Source organism: Bos mutus, chromosome 14 (assembly GCF_027580195.1).
Source record: "Bos mutus isolate GX-2022 chromosome 14, NWIPB_WYAK_1.1, whole genome shotgun sequence".
Taxonomy (NCBI): domain Eukaryota; kingdom Metazoa; phylum Chordata; class Mammalia; order Artiodactyla; family Bovidae; genus Bos; species Bos mutus.
The window spans coordinates 37058185-37074960 of record NC_091630.1 but is presented as its reverse complement, the minus strand read 5'-3'; the positions used below and the strand labels follow the sequence as shown (position 1 = coordinate 37074960).

Genomic DNA, 16776 nt, shown 5'->3' with positions numbered 1-16776 from the left:
ATCTAGGACAGACATTGAAAATAAATGTAAAATATCCCCTTGACTTTTCTAAGTTATCTGAAGAGTAGAATACAGAGCTACTTGTTTTCTGAAAAGAATATATGTATTTGGTATCTGAAGCAGGAATCAATGGAAAACTTTAAGATATATGGCACAGCATCCATCTCCCAAATGCATCTGTTCAATAGTTCAATAACTGTAATGTGATTCATTTGTTGTGTGAAATAAAATCGTCTTTGCATAAAGGTCATCTAACTCATAAGGGAGTAACAGAGAGATGGTTGAGGTATGTCAACGCTGGAATTGCACAAACTGGGACCCTGCTGTCCAGTTGGGCCGGCCGCACGGCAACACAGCAGCCCCTGTGCTCTGACCTCTTCTCTCCCATTAGAGGCAATGGATAGAACCAGAGATCTGGCATCTCAGGACAAAACAAGATACTCATAAGTTTCTCGCATTTTCCAGAAAGAGACATAAAGATCCCTTACCAGGAAATTCCAGTTGGCATTAATCTGAGTCACCACTCCAGAGAGGAACACGCCCAGGAAGAGAAGGGAACAGACGAAAGCTGTCACAGACACGAACATGACCCATCCTTGCAACAGAGGTAGAGGAACATTGGAGGAGGCGACTAGGATCCACACGAGTCCTCCGAACACCTGCAGGGGAAAAGAAACACAGTGACAGACTTGGGCACAGAACTGGACATGCCTGCATCAGGCTTCCTCGCTGTCTTAGCTCCTCCCCAGACCCCTGCATGTGTTCCTGCAACCCCGCCAGTGACTTGTCTCCATCATTACTGGAGATGCCTTCTCTCAGCTGCAAGCAAGAGCTTCTGCTCTGAGGCCTGATCCGACTCCACACCTATTTCTGAACCCGCCTTTCTGCTGGACTCTTGTCCTCAGTCTATGACCAGGTTCAGCATGCTTTCGCCATCTAAAAGTGTTTTCCTTTAAAAGAATTTGAAAAAGAATAAATATATGTATGTGTATTATATAACTGAATCACTTCGCTATACACTGAAACACACTGTTAATCAACTATGCTCAAAAAAAAAAAAAAAAATTAAGTTATTTTCCTTTGGCTTTGCTGCCTCTCTAGTTTCCTCTCTAAGGATTTCTTTTCAATTCACCGTTTTTACAAATTTATCTCTCCACCTCCTCTCCTTATTACCATCTACTGGCTTCTGCTCTCGCCACTTTCTCGGAGAGTCTATTAGCAAAGATCAGCCATAAATTTCCAACCTGTCACTTCTCATGGCCATGCTTCAGTCCTTATCATGACCTATTCACATAGGTGAGATTTGCCAATACGTGGTGACTCAGATGGTAAAGAACCTGCCTACAATGCAGGAGACCTGGGTTTGATCCCTGGGTTGGGAAGATCCCCTGGGAGGGAACAGCTACCCACTCCAATATTCCTGCCTGGAGAATTCCATGGACAGAGGAGCCTGGTGGGCTATAGTCAGTCCATAGCATCACAAAGAGTTGGACACAACTGAGCGACTAATGCTAACTGAATAGCTGTAGCTACTGTACATGATTGGAGAAGGAAACGACAACCCACTCCAGTATTCTTGCCTGAAGAATCCCATGGACAGAGAAGCCTGGCGGGCTACAGTCCATGGGGTCAAAAGAGTTGGACACGACTCAGCAACTAAACCACCACCGCTGTACATGATAGAAAATGATGAAATCTTATGTGTTGGACATAATAAGTACTTTAGGTATTTCTACACCTAATATTCAATAAATACCTATGTCTGGCACTGTGCTGGGTGAAAGGCATAAAATGGTAAACGATGGTCTCAGCCATCACAGAGGTCATAGTGTCTTATAGGAAAGGAAATTAAGTAAGTCTCTCAAATGCTGCTTCATGTGTGGCACAATTGGGCAAATGCTGGGTGCTAAATCCAGATGTGAAAGTCAGAAAACACTGCCTAGAAGCAACAACTCAAAGGACAGTGCTAGGGAGAAGGGCAGAGGGCAGAGAAGGCTGTTTCAGGGCAGGAGGTAAATCTTGAGATGATTTGGGGCAGGGGGGCAGAGGGGCTGAGAAACAGCCTGGCAGAGCTGAAAGGCAGAGCTCCGGGTGATGGAGCGGCAGGCTGGGACATGACAGCAAAAGAACGGATGAAGAAAATACGCAGATTTATGGCTGGGGCAGGTAGCAGTGAGTGAGAAAACAGAGGAGGAGGAGGAGTTAGCAGGTGAAGACAGTTTTATGAATCTGACAGCAACAGTCTCCTCCATGCTACCACCAAAGAGATAAAGACTAGGGATTCTCCTGGTGGTCCAGTGGTTAAAACACCTCCCTGGTTGGGGACCTAAGATCCCACACGTCATGCAGCCAACAAAAAGAGAGTGTGAGATAAAGGCTATACATCCTTTACAGGGTATTCCAGGCCCTTTATGAGCTAACCTGTCTTTTCCATACTTGTCTCTTGCCACTAAGCCCCTCACATCTTACATTATAGAAAAAGAAATGAACAGTCCAGAGACAAAGCTCTTTCACAGTTGAGTGGCCTGACTTATCTTGGCCCAGAATATTGTTCCTTCCCTACGTGTTTCTGAGAAACTCCCATGCATAGTTCACCATGGATAGCACATCAACCAGAAGGTCTTTCCTGAGTTCCATCCCACACTCAGGCCATCTTCCAGCCCTCTGGGCAAAATCCCTATTGTGGATTTGTTACATGGATGAGAAACATGTATTAATAATTAATGCCCCTGGCTTTCAGTCCAACTTAACTACTAGACCTTCTTGGCAGCAGGCTGTCTTATATGCCTCTGTATCTAGTATCATTTATTTATCTACAAGTTAATTCTTTCCTAACTCTCGGTCAGACATTGTGTCATATCTGGCAATGAAAACCTAGGTTATAGAAGTATCCTGGAGACACAAATAGGTAAGTGGGAATCAATCCCCAGCTCCACACACAACACAACAATATAGGTGACGTCATAGAAGCAGGTTATGTCTGGCGTATGGCAGGCTGTTAGATATTTGCTTCATGAACAAACAAGCTCTTATTTCCCATGGGAGAACAATCGGAGCACCAAATATTAAAAAAACAATAATCATGTGTATCTTGCCGGATAATATCCAACTTGCTCATTAGAAGTTAAAAATACAAGTATTAATTCAAGTTTCTAAAAAAAAAAAAGAGGCCCACCCAATTCATTAGTACTTTGATAAACATTTTGGAAAGCCTGAGTTATCACTTGAACAACAATAATGAAAGAGCCAGTCTAATAAATTGATAATAATGTTGTTATATCTCAAGTCCTAATTCCAAAGGAAACATGAACAACCAACCCGGAAAGTTTTATGAAGTAAATCTAAGTCATGAATATTAATATATATTTTTGAAAATATAACCATAACCTTAGTAGCTATGAAAGAAACAGTGTTCCTGGTAAAAGACTCTCTGCTCTTTCTTACTGTTTAATACATATTTGAAGGTGATAAGATCTTCCATTTTTTCTTTTTTCTCAGCCTCTTCTTCTTGGCACATTGTTCTTACTCTCCCCCCAACAAATAAGCAACATTATTTTAAATACTACTTAAGAAATATACATCACTACTGAATATCTATTAATTCAAGAATCATTTTTGAGACTCCAGGTGTCAAAATAAAGAATAATAAAGAACAACCTGCCACTGTCCATTGGGGACAAGCAGACTCAGAAGGATAAGCATCATTATACGATACAAATGTTATGATCACGTGACACCTCTAAAGAAGATGCTATATGATGTCTTGGAATTAAGCCTAACATGTAATAAACCTGGACTGGACCTCAAACTGGCCAGCCTCAAATCTGCTGCCAAGCACTGTAGAAGGACACTGAGAAAAAAGGTGAAAAAAAAAAAAAGGCAAGGTTCTGTCTCCAGGAGCGCTCAATAAGGGAGAAATAGACACCATCAAATCTGATTCAGGAGCAGATTGTGGTGAGTGCTATAAAAAGAGCTCAACGCTGTGTGCTCCGGGAGATGGGGAGAGGGAAGAAGGAGCAGAAGGGGAAGAATGCAGAAGGCAGGCTGGGGAGGCAGGCCCTGAAGCAGGCTTTCCAGGTAGATGAGGGCTGTGACCAGGGATGCTAACGTGACACAGTAGAGATGAACTGTCCTTGTCAGACCCGAAACTACTGTCCTTCCCATACCTCAAAGGCTAGGAAAGGGAACTAAGTGTGTATATGAGAAGAGAACAGACTTGCGTTCCTGTCTGTGATGTGGGTATGGCTGGAAAGAGGGGAGGGGAGGCAGGAAGGTGTATGAATGCCTTCCCCTCTGCCCCCACAAATGGTTTTGCATGCATGTGCATGCACACACACCCACACTCTACATCCTCAGATCAGAGATTCTGTGAAACCCAGATTTAAGTCTTGCTCACTGCAGTAGACAGAGGATGGGCCAGAGAAGAGAATTAAGCCACTCTGGAGATCCACCTTTCTCGTTGCAAGACTGTCACATTGGTGAACAGGTCCGTAGGGCCTTGACACAGTATTTCTCCTTACTCCACAATACACTACCTCTTCTTTTTGCCAAAAGCTACTTTTCTCCTGAGCATCCAAATCTGGCTCCAACTTTAAAAAAAAACTGAGCCTTTACTAACATTACCAATGTTGAGTATATTCTCTTCACCTGATTCTAGGCATTCCTAAGTTCAGAATATTTACCAGCCACGTTAATTATCAGCATCCTTATTCAGAAGACGTGACTCTGGAGGAAGCTTTGTTTTTAGAAGTGAAAAGCAGAACACAAAAATGGTTAAAATCCGAGGGAGAACAGTCGATAACATCTTGCAGCAACTGGAGCATGCACGCGGCCTCAAGAAGCGGGGAATGCCAGTTCACTGGTGGTGTGTGTGCCTTGGATCTGAGTCCACTTCTGACCTCTTGTCTATTATGGCCTTCCACCACTCTCTGGTGTCCTAAAAAGTCTGATAATTACATACAAGACTCCTTAAGGCACCACCTTTTGAAATTTCTTCCAGGAATAAAGTCAGGGCTCATGACTTTGAATCTCAGCCCTGACAAGAAGACAATCCGACTTCCAGGCAATGCAAAAGTAAATAACCTCTTCAAGCAGGTATCAGTCTTCCCCTCTTACCCCTTGCCTCCTGAGCTCAAATTTAAGTGTACTTGGCATGCACCTTAAGTGCTCAAATACACCCCGAGTTGCAGTGACTAAGTTGCTACCCATTCCTAAACCCAGGGGTCTCCTTTGTGGCTTAGTGTATGCTCATCACTTCAGATTGGCTCCTGCAGACCAGAGGGTGTGACCTGGCTGAAGCCTTGCCATAAGAAAACCAGGCAAGCATTCATCCACACATCACACCAAACTGAACCCTCACAGTTGGAGCTAAAACATGTTTTCACTAGAAACTGTGGACGGACAAAAATACGTAACCCCACGGGAAACCATGGTCTTGAGTAACTGATAATTCTGGCTGCATGGATTACAGGCTTCTCAACTTGGCTCCTATTTGGATGGCCTTCCTATGTCCCCAAAGGATGCCTTTTGCAAACACCCTTTTTCTTTTCAAATGTCACTTATTTCCTAACAGCGTGCTTTTAAACATGCCCTCCGACAACTTAGCTAATAATTTCCAAACCACTTTGACACCTTCATCTTAGTATACTCTTATTATTCACTAAATAAACAGGCAAATTTCTATGCTGACCTATTTTCAGTCAATATTTGGAATGAGACCAGGAAAAGGTAAGTGAAGCTGAAGGTATGAAGGGCTGGTCAGACTGCCCCTAAGGAGAAACACTTCAATACTGTGAACTTTCTGTATGTAATGCATAACCCTCTCTTTCCAATTTCCCTACTATTTACATATTGGACATTTCATCACTTTATATCAGTGGAATGAAAAAACCAGAATGCCTAGAGGAAAAAAACGTCTCCCAACCTGGCTTACATATGAGGTTAAAGCTGATGAGGCTAAGAGAAATATGAGCTAGTATTTACCTAGCTCTTGTGTTCCAAGCACTGTTCTGAGGGTTTTATTTGTACCAACTTAAGCCTTACAAACACTGAGAGATAAGCACTATTATTATTCCCATTTTATAGATAAGCTATTCAAGATAGAGTCATTAATAACTTTCTCTAAATCATACAGTTAATAAATAGTAGTCCTGGGATCTGAACTTATACTCTTAACATTATGCTATTCCAGCCCCCAAAAGTCTAATGTTTATTCCAGAGCAGAGTTTTTGTAATTTGGCCATGGATTGGCTTGGGGGAAAGGGCCAGACTGATTCTCCAAAATCATATCAAATTGTGTAGGTAAGTGCATATACATTTTTTCTGTATACAGTCTTCTGTATACAGTCATATATAGTCTTCAATGTCCATCAGAATCACAAAGGGGTTTGAGGCCCTCCAAAAGTTCAGAACACCTTATCTTCTTGATAATCTCTCCTATTTCAATGGATGCCGACCAATCGGGTTCCTGCACATGAAACAATATGGTTAAAGGACGTTTAACATGTTCAGACTATTTATCTTCTAGTGACTAGATCACCTATAACTCTGTTTTATATACAACATGTGTTCCAAAGAATGTTTTTAAGTGGAATATACTTCAGTCAACAGATACAATAACTGATAGATGTATTTACAAGGCAGCCATAAAAGTGCACAGTCATTCACGACATGACTGCAGTCCAGTGGAGATAGCACGGGGGAGACTCCTGTCAGCCTCTCCAAGCTCACCCTCTCCCTGCGGTGCTCCTTTCCCTGCCGCTCTCTCTCTGCACTGCAGCCTCTGCCTTTCTTCCCCTGCATACAAAGAGGCCATCACACTGGTCCATGCTTCTGCCCAGCATGCTGCCTTGAGACTTTTTGTTGGATAACAAAACTCTGCTACCAAGTCTTAACAGAAAGACTTCCCTGACTGGTTGAAATCAGAGGCTCGCATGCATGTTTTGCCCACTGGATTGTGAGGTCAGAGTCGGCCACATTGCCTAAACATCTCTGTATGCTCAGAACCCAGGCCAGCACTTTATACTGAGGATGCTCAATTGCATTCTCTTTGAAATGAAGGAAACTCACCAGTGCGTTTAATAGATGGTTCTAGAGGACATTGCTCCAGAGGAGCAGCTTGAGACGCTGGGAACACACTGCTGTCTGGAGCTTGGCTCATTCCTTGGTACATGGTGGGTGTTCAAAAATAGGCATGAAGACTTGGGAAGCAGGAACATGTCCTTCTCAAATTTTAAGTTATTATTGGCAACACCCACAGCCTCGTACAAGATCTTAGGAGCCTAGGGTGGCAAGTTATGGGGAAGCTGGCACCTTTTGAAATCTAGCTCATGATACCTCTTTCAATCTTCTTTCTAATTCTTCATTTGAGCCCAAGATTTTATTCAGTTTACCTATTCTACTGCAATGGCCATGGGACGAGTGACCAAAGTAGTGCTTGTCTTGTGCCTTGCCCCATCCACCCTGGCTCCTCTCCATCAATCACCATCTGCCTTCTCACCATGCTGATTTCCATTCAAACTGTTCCTGGACTAGCCCTGGTACAGTTCTCAGAAGCAAACATTGTCAAGGTGTTTCGTTTGTTTTGTTTTTAACCGGGGAAAAAAAGGACAAATTCTGAGAAGCAACAAGAAATGACATCTACAAAAAAGACCTAATGCAAATGAGGATTTGCTATTTCAATTTACATTTGAAAGATTTAAAAATACATTTGACAGTGTCATAAAGAATTAGACTTTTTCCATGTCCATCTGACCTAAACTTCCATTTTGGTTTCTCAAATAGCTGTTGCTGCTGCTGCTGCTGCTAAGTCGCCCCAGTGGTGTCCGACTCTGTGCAACCCCATAGACAGCAGCCCACCAGGCTCCTCCGTCCCTGGGATTCTCCAGGTAAAAATACTGGAGTGGGTTGCCATTTACTAACCCTAAAATGGAAAGCCCATATTATAGGGAAGATGTATGTTCTGGCTCTTTTTTATTCTTATTTATAATTTCCCTTGATTTTTAAAATCTGTTTTTCATATGTTTATAGGTAGCAAGTTATCCTCCAGGTTAAAATGTTCATGCAGAAATACCAATGCTTCAGCATCAACAAGGACTGTACAAGTCATTGCCTCTTATCTTTCTTTTTATCCCCCTTCTTCTGAAAGCTATTACACAAAAGTTAGGAATGTCATCTCTGGTGACTATTCAAGGGCATGGCCCTTTTCATATAAAATAGGACACAGGAAAGTCAAGTAAACTATAAGCTCCTGAAGAAGAGTCATGACATTTTAGATGTTGGGCAATAATAAGTGCTGGAGAAGGTGTGGAGAAAAAGGAACACTCCTACCCTGTTGTTGGGAATGTAAATTGGTACATCCACCATGGAGAACAGAATGGAGGTTCCTTAAAAAACTAAAAATAGTGATACCATATAATCTAGCCATCCTACTCCTGGACAAATATCCTGAGAAAACCATATTTTGAAAAGATAAATGCACCCGAATATTCATTGCAGTATTATCAACAATCGCTAAGACATGGAATCTGTGTTCATTGACAGACGAATGGATAAAGAAGTTGTGGTTAATACACACAATGGACTCAGCCATAAAAAGAATAAAATAACGCCATCTGCAGCAACATGGATGGACCTAGAGATGATCATACTAAGTGACGTAAGCCAGAAAGAGAAAGATGAGTATCATATGATGCTGCTTATATGTGGAATCTCAAAAACTCTAAAAATGAACTTACTTACAAAACAGAAATGGACTCACAGATGTAGAAAACAAACTTATGGTTACCAAATGGGAAAGTGTGGAGGGATAAATTAGGAGATTGGGATTAAAATATATATACTACTATACAAAACAGAGCATCAATAAGGACCTACTGCATAGCACAGGGAACTATACTCAATATCTTGTAATAACCTATAATGAAAGAGAATGTAAAAAAAAATATGTACACTTATATATGGAGAAGGACATGGCAACACACTCCACAATTCTTGCCTGGGAAATCCCATGGACAGAGAAGCTGATGTGCTACAGTCCATGGGGTCACAAAGAGTTGGCTATGACTTAGTGAGTAAACAACAGCAACAATACTTATATATAGGTATAACTGAATCACTTTGCTGTTTGTATGAAACTAACACAACACTGTAAATCAACTATCTATATTTCAGTAAAAAATTTTTTTGTTTCCTCTCCAATGTTTTATTATAAAAAAAAATCATAAAGAAAAGAAGACTGAATTTTACAGTGAATACTTACAGCACCTAGATTTTTCCATTTAGTTTTTACTATTTTCTTTTCTTATTTTATTTTTTTAATTATGAAAGTATGATAACACATTTACAGGAGACTTGGAAGATACAGAACAAGGTTACATATATATCACAATTATTTTTAAGTAGATAAATTAAGATTTTTAGTTGGAATTTCAATATCAAACTCTCAAAAATTAATAGCAAGAATATACAGAGAAGCAGAAGAATATAACAGACTGTAAAGCACTGTGAATGAATTCTATATGAAGAGTTATACAATTTTCACACAACAATATAAATAAAATTTTTTTTAATAAAATGTTTCCTTTCTTCTAGAAAGAAATTGGACAAGCCCCAAGCATCCAGTATTGCACATCGAACCTGGACTGGCGACTCATTTCATACATGATATTATACATGTTTAATGCCATTATCCCAAATCTTCCCACCCTCTCCCTCTCCCACAGAGTCCATAAGACTGTTCTATACATCAGTGTCTCTTTTGCTGTCTCGTATACAGGGTTATTGTTACCATCTTTCTAAATTCCATATATATGTGTTAGTATACTGTATTGGTGTTTTTCTTTCTGGCTTACTTCACTCTGTATAATAGGCTCCAGTTTTATCCATCTCATTAGAACTGATTCAAATGAATTCTTTTTAATGGCTGAGTAATACTCCATTGTGTATATGTACCATAGCTTTCTTACCCATTTATCTGCTGTTGGGGCTGGTGCACTGGGATGACCCAGAGGGATGGTATGGGGAGGGAGGAGGGAGGAGGGTTCAGGATGGGGAACACATGTATACCTGTGGCGGATTCATTTTGATATTTGGCAAAACCAATACAATATTGCAAAGTTTAAAAATAAAATTAAATTAAAAAAAAATAAAAACAACTTGTTATAAAAAAAAAAAAAGAAATTGGACAAGACTTTGAGCAGGCATACTTCAAAGCTGCCCTTCCCAGCTCCAGACAGTTTCTCTGAAATATTTTCACACACTCTTCAATGTGTCCTACAGAACAATCACACAGCGTTTGTTAAGTACCGCACATGCAGTGGTACTGGGTACACCAGCCTGGCTCCTGTCCCTTGTCATTACACAGTCTTTCCTCTTCAGTTGTATCAATGCAGACACACTCCGTCCCCGGCTCCTGCCACTAGGTACAACATTTCTATCGGACTCCACAAGACAAATCTCTCCTTTACCTTTTCCTTTGGAGCTCAAGGTCAAGGTTTTCAGCAACTTGGTTTAAAGTTTCCCATATTTCAGTTCTTCATATTTCTTAGGGAGCTGCCAATCAGGGCAAATGACTGCTGAAAATAATCTTTGGCAGGGGCTTTTTTTTTTCTCTTATGAAGTTTTAAAGACTCCTTTCTCATGGATAGAGATTCTCAACTCAGAGGCAACGGAAAAATCTTACCTAAGAATTAAAATCCTTTTAACACAATGGCACCCCACTCCAGCACTCTTGCCTGGAAAATCCCATGGACGGAGGAGCCTGGAAGGCTGCAGTCCATGAGGTCGTTGAGGGTCGGACATGGCTGAGTGACTTCACTTTCACTTTTCACTTTCATGCACTGGAGAAGGAAATGGCAACCCACTCCAGTGTTCTTGCCTGGAGAATCCCAGGGACAGGGAAGCCTGGTGGGCTGCCATCTATGGGGTTGCACAGAGTCGGACACTACTGAAGTGACTTAGCACCTACACAGGGAAATATACTCACAGATAGCCCCGTCTTCACCACTGCAGACACACAACGTCCCTTTGCAACCATTATCTATTTTCTGGGCAAGAGAGGAAAACTCTACACAGTGAAACATTTATGTGTTAGTCCATCTACAGTCAAAGCTGTGGGTTGAAAATAACCTGAAATCCTTGTCATAAATTTATCTGCATGACTGCACATGCCTGCTGCATAGCCCATCCCTCCCCATCATCCTTTCATTAACATTTTGTTTTTCTGGTATAATTCCTCTGTGTTATATATTATACTCAAGTTTGGTCTAGGATCATTTCAGGCCACGTCACAACTTTACATCATGGTTGACCTTCTAAACATCAAGTCTGTGTCTCTTCTCTGCTTCTTTTCTTTGTCATATTTCTGGTTTGCATTATCCCTCATCCAAACTACTGCAGTAAGCCCCTTAGCTATCATCCCTGCCTTCAATCTCTCTGCATTATGACCAACCTTCACTACTCAAAGATTTCTACAACACAAGTCTGATCAAGTTTATCTCTGTCCTTCAGCAGCTCCCCATCACAGACAGAATAAATGTTATGCCTTGGCTGACCATTTCTCAGCAAACCACATCTTGAACTCTACCTGCCCTTTTTCCTTCCCTGCCACCTTCCCATGAGTCATGTAAAAAAACAAACATTGAAAAACACTAATTGTTGCCAGGACCTCTATGCCATGGTCTTTCTTGTCTCTGGGGTTTGCACATATTCTCGTTTCTATCTGGAATTCTCTTTCCCATTTTTTTTCTGTCTATTGAACCTCTACGCATACTTTCAGATTAAACTCAAATGTCACCGTCCCATTGAAGCTGCCTTATATGACCTTCCCAGTGGCCAGATGTACTCCACCCTGTTTTTAAACAGTACTTTTCATAAACCAATTTTATCACTTCAAACATAGCATTATAATTCTTTCCCGGCTTGTACTTCACTGTATAGGAATTTCTTTTAAGAGCAGGAGTTATGTTAATTGTCCTATTTTCAGGGCATAAGAGAAGGTGTGATACATAGCTAGTTCTTAATCATTTGTGGAATACATGAAAATTATTGTGGCATCCTAAACACTGCAGTTGGAAGCCTATGAATAAGAGTCCTAGACTATCTCACATAAAGAGAGATGTTCAGGATTATCCTGGGGGAGTGCAGATGGTTTCCTAAACACTGAAACTGTGAGTTTCAGTGGATGACGATGGATGGCATCACTGATTGGATGGACGTGAGTCTGAGTGAACTCCGGGAGTTGGTGATGGACAGGGAGGCCTGGCGTGCTGCGATTCATGGGGTTGCAAAGAGTCGGACACGACTGACTGACTGAACTGAACTGAACTGAACTGAAACTGTGAAACACACTGAGTACGATAATGACCTTTACTATTTTCCATGTGTAATACATTCGTACTTCTGATCTTCTTGTGCATTATATTAATACAAGACAAGCTCATTAAGGACAAGAACCGAAAACAGCTTGCTCAGCCCAAAAGTTCAGATGCTCCAATGGCATCTTCCTAAACAGACCTGCCTAGAGAGTGTTTTGCCTATAGTTCACTTTCCATGGTTGAGTCTTTATTCCCTGAATGGTAGTTATTTGGGGACATATCCTCTCAACCAGGTTACAAGCTCTTTCAGGTGAGGCAGGGTGTAAACATCTTTGTTCCTAGAATGATGTCTTGTACACAATAGATATTCACTAATTACCTGGTGAATAATTTGGAAAACATTAATTCAGGAAACACTGAATCAAAGCATTAGATTTTGAAAATGATAACTTTTGAAGGGTTCCCATCTTAAACTAAAAAGCTTTGCTTTGCAAAACTAACTTAGTATTAAACTCTTCATAGCAAGCACATGTTGGTAAGTACAGCTGAGTGCAAAATGCCAGAGGAGGACGACTTAGGTGTCTAAGAGTTGCACTATCTCCACCTGGGAACCCAGCACTATAAACTACTTTACCTGGTGTATGGAGGCTGACAATAGCTGTATCTTTTGAGTTATCTCCCCAACAACTGCCTTACACCTGAGAGACTGTGAATATGGTATAATAAGGTGAATTGAAATAAAATTATTGGAGCAAAGTTACTGCTTAGTGTGAGACATGAACTCCAAGATCATGGTTGCATCAATGATTGATAGTCCAGCCCATCTTTGTCAGGTTTGGTTTTCAAGTGTTCAGTTTTGACAGCACTGGACATAAAGAAATTGCAAGGACAGGTAGATCTGATAAAAGGTCAAAATTAAGGGGTCTGGGCATATTTAGAAACCTTGCAGGAGCTCAAATAAGGCCTCCCCAGAAAGGAGATCATCAGTGTTTAGAACTACTTCTCACATTAATTTACAGAGAAATTTCTGAAGAGGAGCCACGGGAGACTCAACAATTTCAAGGGATCAGAACATTAGAGGGAAATTAAGAAATCAAGGACCAAGGGTGCTTTAAAAATGTCCGCTTTGCTCATGTCTGTCCACACCTTCTCAGTGTGGACTTTCTAGATAGGAAGAGGGGACCAAGGTGGTCTCCATCTCAGCGCTCTTAAAGCACATAATCCAACAGCACTACGTGGTACATGATGAGGGTCAAGAAGGAGCTATACTTTGGTTCCAATGTGGTCTCTGCTTTCTCTAAGGTCACCAATTCCACTGAAATATTTTAGTCCTTTTATTTTTCGTGGGTTGGGTTGGGAAGGAGGGATGTTGCTATCACGTGAAAGGTAATGGGGGGCTCAGATTTAAACCTATCAAGATATTTGGCCATAACAAGTGAAAATTAAATGCAAGTGGCTTTCGGAAGTGATGCCGTTCTATCTAGATAAGGACCCTAGAAGTGCTTGTGGGATACGAAGCCAGAGGAAATGAAGAGACAAGAGGAAAGAGACTGGATATTTCTTGGATTGAAATATCCAGAAGTCTGGGACTTCTCCTGGAATGCAGTGAGGCAAAAGTTCTAGCAGGGAGAGAGGCTTCTTGTCAACAGAGTCCCATAAAGGTCTCCCTTGGTGGTTCTCAGCCAAGACTGCATTAGTACCTCTGAGGAGATTTTGAAAAACCTCATGGACTTGAGGTGCTCCCCTAGAGAGTCTGATTTAATTAGTCTGGCCTAGGGACTATTTTGAAAATCTGCCTGAGCAATTAAGTACGGCGGGAGTTGAGAACCACTGGGTTAGATAAATAAAGAGGATACTGGGGTGGGAGAGAGGAAATAGAATAAATCATTTTCCACTTTTTTCCCTCAGAATTAAGCAGAGTTTCCAGAAAGTGTCACATAAACTCAGGTGGTTCTTGAGATGGCATGTGATTTGATAGCACAGGGATAAGCCTTCTTTGCATATATATACATATATTTATGTCACATATGGTTACATATACATGTACCTGCTCTGCTCTGCTAAGTCATTTCATTCTTGTCCAACCCTTTGTGACCCCATGGACTGTAGCCTGCCAGGTTCCCCTGTTCACAGGATTCTTTGGCAAGAATACTGTAATGGGTTGCCGTGCCCTCCTCCAGGGGATGCTCCCAAGCCAGGGATTGAATTTACATCTCCTACATTGGCAGGCAGGTTCTTTACCACTAGCACCACCTGGGAAGCCTGTATATACATACATATGCATATATTTACAAGTATCTATTTGAATAAATATTAGAAAAATATAACCAGCATATCACATTTGAGAATTCATGTTTTTAATGCTTAGGATGAGGGTACGATAAGGTTCTGAAGTGCAGAAGGTAAATGCATTTAAGTGCACAATCTGTAAATTCTAGAACAAGTGGATATGGCAAAAATTTCTGACAGAGGTATGCAAACAACTGGAGTTTGAAGAATAGCAAACTCAATTGGCTCAAAACCTGTGAATTCTTTCTTGCCAGCCTTCACTGGTCTACACTGTCTCCCTTGGCCTAGCGGTGCAGACCGCACAAAGCCACCCTCTCCCGGCTCTTCTCACCTGGATGCCCGTCCCTCATCCCAAGGTATTCAGATACTTCCAAACTGGGCACAGACTCAAATCGGCCTCTTCCAGCCTCGCAGTCACGATCCGATTACTGATGTTAAAGCCTGGAACTTGTCTCCTTTTTCAGATTCAAATCTGAGCTAAAACCTAACTTAGGGTGCCTTAGCACAATAGGGCGGAAAACCAATGCTCACCAGGCGTCCCAGCCCCGCAAGCACAAATGTGAAACCGAAGCGACCCAAATCCAGGTTATGCAAACGCAAAGGAGGGGGTTGAGGGGACGAAAGGAAAACTCCCCAAAGCGAGCAAACAAATCCCGCCTGCAGAAAAGGCGCCGACTCGCGAACGTTTCCCTCTGTATTTGCCGTTCTCAGGGCATGATGCAACCCCAGGTTGCCTAATTTATATTTGCACATTTTTCCTAGCGAGCTTCAAAACCTCCCAACTCCATAAAATGACGTTTTAAAAGTTCAAGTCTGCAGCCCAAAAAGCCTGCATGACAGGCCGGATAACTCGACGGTCACCTAAGCCCAAGGAACTGGGCTGAGTCTCAAAGGTAGACGAGGAAGGGAGAGGCGCAAAGGCAGGCAGCTAGGAACTTGACAGCCACGTCTGTACCTTTCCCCTACCAGCCTCAGTTCACTGGATTAGCTACTGCCAAGGGCAACCGTCTGTGCTTCACCTTTCCCCTGCTCTGCTTCTTGAGCCCTGCTCCTCTCACCGATCCAAAGGGCGCTCAGAGTGGCAAAACGAGAAAACTAAAACCCCAAAAAAAGTGCCCAGGTCTTTAGCCTTCCTCCTCCTCTTTCTGGTACCTCCCGCCCCCGCTTTCCACATCCTGGCGGCCTCCTGGTCACTCAGTCATCGGCTACACCTTGCACCACCCAATAAAATGGCAGGTAGCAACAGGCGAGGCCTCCAGCCCCGCGCGCCTCCCACCCCGGGCAAGCCTCCTGGAGTCTCCGACGGTACCCCCAAACCCAAATAGCCCGTCTACTCTTCAAGTCCCCAATCCTCGGCCCCGCGAGGCCTCCTGATCGCTCTCCCGGGACCATTTCTGTCGCCAGCGGAGGAGCAGGTTGCCGCGTAACAGGTGCCAGGCGAGAGGGCCCGGGCGGTGGCGCCGCCGCCCAGATGCGGGCTGCGCTGGGCACCGGGAGGACCCCGGTAGGAGCGCCGGAGGAGGCCACGTCGGGGGGACGGGAGCCGGGGTACCACGCAGAGGGAGACAGCTCCCGGGGTTCAGGATGCGGCCGCCCGTCCTCGCCACCCAGGGCGCAACCCTCGCCCAGGCTGCCCCACTTACAATCTCCAGGCACACGAAGGCGCCGGAGTAGGTCCGCAGGATGTCGGGGCCGGCGGGCAGGGTGACCCGAGGCGCGGGGAAGGACATGGCGGGATTCGGGGGCGGCGGAACTGGTGCTCCGCCGGCCGACATGCTGCCGCTGCTGCGTCTTCGCGCGCCGCCACCTCCCTCCTCCCGCCTCCGCCTCCCGGGCTCCCGCCGCCGCCGCCGCTCGGGCCCGCCGGGTCCTGGCGCGCCGCTCTGGAGGGAGGGGGGCGTGGCCGCGCCGCCCTCGGCCAGGCCAGGCCCCGCCCCGTCACGTGGGCCCAGGTGAGCGCGCCTCCGCCACTGCGCCTGCGCGGGTCACGTGCACAGGTGCGGCGGCCACCTGGCCCGATTCTTCCGGCGCCCGTTCTCCCGGTCCCCTGTGCCACCCAGCGGCCAGCGCTCCTGGCTCCACTTCCCTACTCTTTATTTGCTCCCCTTAGTCTCCCTCCCCGTAGTTTCCACCTGTTTTCTTTCACCTGTCCCCCCAACTCTCACAGCTTCCC

The 16776-nt window shown here is 43.6% G+C and overlaps 1 protein-coding gene across 1 annotated transcript in view; it reads right to left on the bottom strand.

Moving 5' to 3' along the window:
* Positions 1-16497, bottom strand: part of MAL2 (mal, T cell differentiation protein 2) — a 33177-nt gene extending 16680 nt beyond the window's left edge. Inside the window, exons 1-2 of the mRNA XM_005897257.3 lie at positions 16247-16497; positions 489-659 (exon numbers count right to left, since the gene is read on the bottom strand). Of these exons, the coding sequence (XP_005897319.3) occupies positions 489-659; positions 16247-16378 (303 nt within the window). The 5' untranslated portion in view covers positions 16379-16497. The remainder of the gene's footprint in view (positions 1-488; positions 660-16246) is intronic.
* Positions 16498-16776: the final 279 nt, after the last annotated feature.